The 8,529-nt window shown below is 48.4% G+C and overlaps 1 protein-coding gene across 1 annotated transcript; it reads right to left on the bottom strand.

Moving 5' to 3' along the window:
- Positions 1-415: 415 nt before the first annotated feature.
- Positions 416-1,747, bottom strand: LOC102755829 (transmembrane protein 140). Its single transcript, XM_015561334.1, has one exon. The coding sequence runs from the start codon at positions 1,707-1,709 to the stop codon at positions 1,032-1,034; it is 678 nt and encodes a 225-aa protein (XP_015416820.1). The 5' UTR covers positions 1,710-1,747; the 3' UTR covers positions 416-1,031.
- Positions 1,748-8,529: the final 6,782 nt, after the last annotated feature.

Genomic DNA, 8,529 nt, shown 5'->3' with positions numbered 1-8,529 from the left:
CTGTCTGGGAGTTTAGCGCTCCCGGGGTACCTTTGGTCCAAGCCTTCTACCCATCAGACAGGCCTCTTCTGAGCTGCCCCCTTCCTTCTACTTGGTGGCTTTGGCCTTGATCCCTGGCCACTCTGAAAGTGCATGTGGGACAGGCTCCCAAAGTGGACGCTAAGGACAACAGGTCAGGGCAGAGTCCACATTGCCTCTGTATTCAGTGTGGCTTTTGGCAGGCAGAGAGTGAGGCGACCATTGCTATACAGCTTTTCAATATATAGTGCTGAAAAGTACAATTCCCCATGCAGAAGTGGTGCTTGTATTCTTTCTAGGTCTAGCTTGAGCAGTGAAGGGATGCAGCATTTGTGGAACCATTCAGTCCTGTTCACCCTCTCTGCCCCCGCCCCCGCAAGGTTTCAGCATGGTCTGCTTCCGGACTCCCAGGTCGTGCCAACTCACTCCCCTGGTGTCTGGCTTGGGGTCCCTCAGCCTTAGGGGAACTTCAGGGACTTCCTCTGAGATCTCTCCTGTGCCTTTGGGAGTGGTGTCTTGGGGAGGGAAGGGGAAGGAAGAAGCTTGCTAACCAGGGCCCCGGGGACACTGAGGTGGCCTCAGTGTTCCCCATTTGTCACCATGAACCTTCCCGGGGTCTCAGTTTGGCCTTTGACCAATCATCCTGGAAATCTGGCCCTGGGACAGGAACCCTTCTCTGGCCAACATCCTGAGAATGAAGTAAGAATGGTTTGCTCAGATCAGCTAATTATAGCAGGAATTCTCATGACAAGGAGCTACGTGGTGTTAGCAGTCCCAAAGGATAGACAAGCCAACACTAAGAAGCCGCAGGGCCCAGTCACCCTTACTGCCGGGGCCTCCTTCATGTGGGTGCCCCTTCTTCCGTGGGGCCCATCTGCTCAAGCTTGAGATCAGTATCAGCTACGATGCAGGGTGGCTGAGGAAACAACTCATGAGTCCTCTGGCACCTATCTGAGCCTCCTTCAAACAGCCCTGGCAGTCATGTGAGCCTTTGGACAGGACTAGTGTCTCTTCTACTTGCTCTTGTCATCTTCTGCCTTTTGGGGGAACATGACTGTGGCCATAAGCAAGAGGACCAGCAAGGCCTGGGCAGCGGCCAGAGCTAGAAATCCAGGCCCCAGGAGGGAGATCGTGATCCACTTCCAGGTGTAGGTGAGGAAGAGGCCCAGGCCCCCGGCCAGCAGCATGGAGGCCATCGCCAGGAAGCACACTGCCAGATGCCACTCACCCTCGCTCCTGTGGCAGCGGGCCAGGAGCAGAGGCAGGGGGACAAAGAGGGTGAGGACCAGGGCCCCATACACGCCGAACCTGGCCAGGGCCAGGGCACCCCAAGGCAGCCCCAGGGACTCCAGCTCAGGGAACTGGTGGCACTGCAGGCGGCCTGCGCTCTCGTTCCACAGGCAGAAGTTGTAAAAGCCGATTCTCAGGTTGGGCATGTTGATGAGGTCACCCGCCTGCCAGAGGAGAGCGTAGAACAGCAGGAAGACAGCCAGAACCGCGAGGACCATGATGCCCAGGAACAGCAGCTGGTCGCCCCGCCTGGCTCTGGGGGGGCTCATCGTCTCTTGTTCTCGGCAGGGCCACCCTCCTGGGAACCTGAAGGAAGTCACATCAGTCACATCAGTGTCCAGCTCTCCCTTTCTCCCTCCCAGTTTCTTCACAAGCTCATGCTCTCCCCTCTGGAATTCCATAAAAACCTGTGGCAAACTCCCACCCTCTCCCACTGCCGCCTCCAAGGAGTGTGAGGTCACTTGTCGCCAGGACAGGCTCTCCAGGCAGCTCTGAGTGCCTCAGACATGCAGCATAGACACCACAAGCCCCTGAAGACGTCTGTGAGGTTTCTCAGACCCCTTCCCTAGGGGCTTGAAGGAAGAGGCAGATGCTGAGAGTCCTGGCGACCCCTAGGACCACACGAGAGCTGTAAGGATGACCATCACTGGGCCACAAGCCAGTTAACTCAGAACTTCTGGGGTTGGGGCAGGCGCTAGTGTTCTAGCAGCTCTGCTGCTCCTAGCCTGAGCAGGGCTGAGGACCACCAGAGTCCCTGCCTGCTCTGGGAATGCATTATTGGGCTAAGACAAGATGCTACCTGGTGAGGAAATCACATCATTTTAGAACAACTACAGTACTTTTTTTCTTGACAACACTAATATACGTTGATTATTTTTTTTAAATCTTGAAAAATATTTTTTAAAAGAAAAATATATAAAAACAACCTTTTTTCCCACCACATATGGTAGAACCACTGTTAATCTACCAATATTCAGATTTGTAAATAAGCATACCATTAAGCATAATGCTTTTCTTACCGAATATTAAGCACATTTTTCAAAGCTGTTTAATATTCTTCAAAAACATAGTCAATGGCTGTATGATAGTTCACGTCACAGAATTACCCATTGCATTATTATTGGACAAATAGTTTTCACTTTTCACCATGATAATCGATAGTCAAGGTAAGTGCTAACTACGTAGCAGTGCAATTATTGTGTCAAGGGGAGAATCCTCTTTAGTGATTTTATTGCGTATTGCCAAATTGACCTACAGAAAACTTGCCTAACCCTCCTCACCATTTTGGAAAAATCCTTTCACTACATTTTAAATCAGTAGGACTTTTCCCAGTCGGCATCCAAAATAATCTACACACTGTATGTAATTTTTCCAATACGGGACAAAACAGTCGTTTACACAGTGAAGTGCCCAGGAAGCAGTGAGGGAAAACCTGACGAGACACAGGATGCTGAGGCCAGTATGCAGAGGGGCATTTGTCCTGTCGGTCCCCCAGCCAGGAGAGCCAGGTGGCAGTCAGCAGTGAAGTGAGCAGTGGCCATTGGTGGCCCTGGGGAGAGGCCCCAAGACACAGCCCTGGAGATGAACTTGTGAAGGGACCCCTCAGGGGAGTAGCCCCTCTTTACTAGAATGTACTGGAGGGTCCTGACCACACCCCACATCTGCTCTGCAAGAGCTGAAAGGGAGCAAATGGAAAAGAACAATCTGAAGGAACAGGATGTGGGACAGGCAGAGGGAGAGGACGGCATCTTAGTCCCTACGGCTGCTGCAACAGAATACCATAGACGGGGCGGGGCGGCTTATAAAGAACAGAAATTTATTCCTCACCGTTCTGGAGGCCGGATGTCCAAGCTCAAGGTGCCTGCAGATTCCAAGCCTGGTGCAGCCCACTTCCTGGTTCAGAGATGACACCTCTTTGGGTCCCGTGGTGAAAGGCACAAGGGAGCTAGCTCTCTGGGGCCTTTTTATAACAATCCCATTCCCGAGGGCTCCACCCTCATGACCTAATCATCTCCCTAAGGCCCAACCTCCTAATATCACATTAGAAATCAAATTTCAACATGTGAGGCGGGGGAGGGGCACATTCAGTCTGGCAGGTGGCTCCATTCAAAGGACCTGAGTGAATGCGAATAATGAGAATATTTATCAGCGACTCCTGGGCCAGAGACCCAGGGATATTGTCTGGGGGTGAAGCAGGTGCCTGTTAGACAGGAACCTAAGCCTACGCGCACAGGGAGGGCTCACGTCCATGCTGCCACCACCTGACCACGGTCTTCTGCCCATGGCATCTGCGAACTGGGCCGGGGAGCTCTGACATGGGGGTGAGGGCCAGCTCAGCGGAGCCCGAGGAGTTGCCCCTGCAGTCACTGATCCTCAGTCTCTGGAGGCCTGAATTAGTGAGACCGAGAAGCTGAAGGCCCCACTTGAAGGTGGTTGGGGGATTCCTGCAGCTATGACGCCTGCTACAGATTTATCGAATGAAAATGGTGTCTCTAGTCCATACTTTATCAGACTGAGGTAACAGAAGTTTTAACCAGTTAGGGCCCATCCGGGAGAAATTCCCAGCAGCGACATATTTTGCATATTTAACAAATGTTTGTATAAGCCTCAATCTGCATGTTTAGTGAATGTTTGTATAAGTCTCTATCTGCATGTTTAGTGAAGTTAGGTATTTCAGGGTAGAAAATAGATTTCTACGACTGGAACCCCGACTTATGTCCTTGTGCTATAGGAAATAAGGTTTGACTTGCCTCCCTTGTCCAGAAACCAACAGGTTGGGACTTGCCTTTGTATAAATGCTCCTTGTTATTGCTCCTAGATGGAGCCTGTTACATTTGCGTTAAAAAAAAAAAAGGCATCGTTAAACTTCTTTACTTGAAAACAGGGCTCAGGAGGAGATTGTATCAGCCACCTTCCACGCAGCATCTCCAGCCCTTTGTTTCCCACTTCCTGTTTTTCTCTCAACTGACCTTTTGGAGGTTTTCAATAGAGTGAAACAAAAGTAGAACTAAGAAGCCCCTGATCATGTGGAGAAGGGGCTAGGTCTCTGGTTCCCTTTGTTCTTCTCACCTCTCTATGCATGAACTCTGCTGCCTGGGGCCCTCCACCATCAGGCTTGATTTAGCACTTGAACTTGGAATTTTCTAGTGAGGCCCTGCTCCCTTAGGTCTTCCAGTCTTGCTTTGCTTAATCCAGCATCTCTCAGGCTGTCCTCATTCCCGTCTGCCCAACTCCTAAAGTCCTGCCCTGTTTTCTGTTCCTCGAGTCTAAACCCTACTAATTCCCCCCAGCTTCCCTGGATTACCTCAGCCACACTCTGACTTAGCCCAGAGTTAGAATGTATGCTGTGTTCTCTCCCAGGGATGACGTTCATCTGTTTTCCTCTCCATTTTCTCCCCAGCATGGGGAAATCACTTTGTCATTTCATGAACATATCTTAATATGAACATATCTTAACAAGATACCTTGAGGGGAGGGGGCTGTGACCTGCACGAACTAAGAAGCCCCTGATCATGTGGAGAAGGGGCTAGGTCTCTGGTTCCCTTTGTTCTTCTCACCTCTCTATGCATGAACTCTGCTGCCTGGGGCCCTCCACCATCAGGCTTGATTTAGCACTTGAACTTGGAATTTTCTAGTGAGGCCCTGCTCCCTTAGGTCTTCCAGTCTTGCTTTGCTTAATCCAGCATCTCTCAGGCTGTCCTCATTCCCGTCTGCCCAACTCCTAAAGTCCTGCCCTGTTTTCTGTTCCTCGAGTCTAAACCCTACTAATTCCCCCCAGCTTCCCTGGATTACCTCAGCCACACTCTGACTTAGCCCAGAGTTAGAATGTATGCTGTGTTCTCTCCCAGGGATGACGTTCATCTGTTTTCCTCTCCATTTTCTGCCCCAGCATGGGGAAATCACTTTGTCACTTCATGAACATATCTTAACAAGATACCTTGGGGGGGGTGGGTGGTGGTGCTGTGACCTGCACAGCTAGGGTTCAGGATCTGAAGGAGGGGCTGATGCACAAATGAAAACACTAGACAAGAAATATGAACTTGAAAGGCATGGGTAGCCAGGTGGAGACCTCTCTCTTGGAGAGGCACATCGAAACCTGGCCTTATCTGCTTTTTATTCAGTTTTAAATACACACCTTGCCCTCAGTAAAGCACGGCAAACAGGTAGCAGACAGACTGTCTCTAAGGTCAATAAAGATCATTAAAGATCAGTAAGGTCCAGTAAACATATACTTTGAGGTCATTAGGTCAGGAAATTGCTTTGAGTCACCACTATCTCAACACAGCCCTATTAACGCTCAAGGTCCATCAGCCTTTTGTGTTCCATGGTGCACTCTCATGACAGTATTGGGAAAGTGATGGCTTCCCGCAGGAGGGGCGGTGTTCTATGTCTCACACATACTCAACACTGTGCTGGGCTGGCCCCTGGGACTTACTAGTACAGCCTCCAGGAACTCGTGGACAGAGAGGTTAGAGGCTCATCCTGGCTTCCATTTCTAAACCTTTCACAGTGACAATCGATGGACATTTGGTGGGAAACCCCATGGCACTCTTCTTCTCGGCTGTCCTAAGATGTCCTAGGAGCCTACCCTGTTGTGTTTTTGTTTGTTTGTTTTGGGCTTTTAAGAATCATAGTAATTGTTGTAATCACAACTATGAGCCCTTTAATACCCTTTAATGATAAGCCTGTGCTTCCTTCAGGGGGCAAGGGGGAGACTGCTGAATCATTGTTGCCATTTTTAGGTGAATTGTTTTCCATTTTAAATAAAGTAAATACATGCTGATGGTAGATAGCTAGAAATGTGGAAGTCTGATCCATAACCTCAGGTCATAGAAATAACCACTTTTAACAGGATACATGCACCCCTATGTTCATAGCAGCACACTTTACAATAGCTAAGATTTGGAAACAACCTAAGTGCCCATCAGCAGATGAGTGGATTAAAAAACTGTGGTATATCTACACAATGGAATACTATGCCACTGTAAAAAAGAAGGAACTCTTACCATTTGCAACAGCATGGATGGAACTGGAGAGCATTATGCTAAGCGAAATAAGCCAGTCAGAGAAAGATAAATATCACATGATCTCACTCATATGTGGGATAAAATGATCAACATAATTTGATGAACAAGAATAGATCCAGAGACAAATGGCGGGGGATGCGGGGGAGGGGTTAGAGAGCAACCAAAGGACTTGTATGCATGCATATTAGCATAACCAATGGACACAGACACTGGGGCAGTGGGGGCTTGCCAGGGGTGGGAATGGCTGGGAGGTGGGGGTCAAGCAGGGAAAAAGGAGACATATGTAAAATTTTAGACAAGAAAGAAAGAAAGAAAGAAAGAATATTTTCAGAGCATTACAAAAGCAGTAACTCAAAAAGAGAAAGCAATAAGACTCTTGGATATTTGATCATCTGTTTAATTAAGAGGAGATGATCACATGGAGAAAGATTTAAATTTCTCACTCATTTGACATGTGTGTGCTTATTGATGCACGGCCTCTTAGTTTCAAAACGTGATTTTTTGACTACTCTGAAAAATGGATCTGGGCCCTTTAAATAATTTCCTCATCCTAGCTGACACTGAGGCTTTAATAGAGGGTGGTGGAGAAATAGCAGGAGGAAAAGAGTTTTGCGCTCTGATTCTGGTGTGCGTGGGTAGGTTCCTGCAGCACGCAAGACTTCTGCTCACGGCTCCTCTAGCCCCAGACTCCCGCAGTGCATACAGTTTCTCCAGCATCTGGCTCCCAGGGGGCTTGCAGCTTCTGCAGTGCCCAGCAGCCTGTAACCCTCCCTGACAAGCCTCTTGGGCAATTTTGTAAAGAAGTGCCTCAGGGAGACATCTCCCCATCGTCAGCTTTCACCAGCACACAGCACAGATTTCCTGCAAGTTTCACTAGTGAGAGCCATGGCAACTTCTCTGCCATTCAGCGAGTCACAGCCACACAATGTCTGTGTCTCAGTTCCTGCTGGGAGTGAGGGAGTTTGGGGTGCTCTCTCTCAGCCTCAAAGGTAGTAGCTGCTCCTGCTATCTATTTCTGTATTCTCTGTAGCCTATCCAATGTCCCATTTTCTTCTTTTGCTCATCCACCTAATATGCCAAAATTACTTTTGAGTCTTATCTTTAATCAGCTTCCACATGTGATTATTTTGTTATTATTTTGGTTTTTGAAGTCTAACACCCTAGCAAGCATGTCAAACACAAAACTAACACGGGCCAAATAAACGAGGCATGCGGCCATGGGTTGCGAGTTTGACATGCTTGCCCTAGAATCTAGAAAGCATTAGTATGGAAGATGAGAGTGTTACAGGGACAATAAGAATTGTGGCCGAAGCCTGTTTGGCTCAGTGGATAGAGCGTCGGCCTGTGGACTGAGGGGTCCCAGGTTCGATTCCGATCGGGGGCGTGTGCCTGGGTTGCGGGCATATCCCCAGTGGGAGATGTGCAGGAGGCAGCTGATCGATGTTTCTCTGTCATCGATGTTTCTAACTCTCTCTCTCCCTTCCTCTCTGTAAAAAAGCAATAAAATATATTTTAAAAAAAAAGAATTGTGGACTGAACGCACTTATTTTATAATGTCTCTGATGATAGTTTCTGTTTGTATTGGCATCAACAAAGCATATATATATATATTTAATTATTTGGGAGAGGTTGAGTTTTGCAAAGTCCTTCCTTATGAGCATGTTCAGTAATGATTGGACTGGCTCTGGTAGTAGAAGTGGATGAGGCTCAAAGGCCTCTTCCACATATACTTGTAAGGACCTGGTGGATGGATGTACAGGATGTGCCCCACACAAGGACACCAGGCCTGGCAGGCTGCATGTGGAGGCTGACATCAAACCTGTGCTCTGGTCATCAAGCTCTGTGTCCGGGAAGGGACTGAAATGGCTGAGAGAGATACAAAAGCCTCTCCATAGTCCTGTATTAAACAAGGCATCAAAAGAACCAAACCGGTTTGGCTCAGTGGATAGAGCGTCGGCCTGTGGACTGAAAGGTCCCAGATTCGATTCTGGTCACGGGCATGTACGTGGGTTGTGGGCACATTCCCAGTAGGAGATGTGTAGGAGGCAGCTGATCGATGTTTCTAACTCTCTATCTCTCTCCCTTCCTCTCTGTAAAAAAAAAATCAATAAAATATAATTAAAAAAAAAAAGTTCTGCACTGTAGAGCAGAACTCCCAGGCTCCCATTCAGCCTGCCTTTGCCATTTCTTTATA

Source organism: Myotis davidii, unplaced genomic scaffold (assembly GCF_000327345.1).
Source record: "Myotis davidii unplaced genomic scaffold, ASM32734v1 scaffold54, whole genome shotgun sequence".
Classification (NCBI taxonomy): domain Eukaryota; kingdom Metazoa; phylum Chordata; class Mammalia; order Chiroptera; family Vespertilionidae; genus Myotis; species Myotis davidii.
Note: the sequence above shows the minus strand (reverse complement) of the source record. Positions and strands in the feature narration are given on the sequence as shown.

What these genes read in the sequence shown, in the direction of transcription:
- LOC102755829 (XM_015561334.1), bottom strand. Translation starts at nt 1,709, where the DNA reads ATGGAATTCCAGAGGGGAGAGCATGAGCTTGTGAAGAAACTGGGAGGG.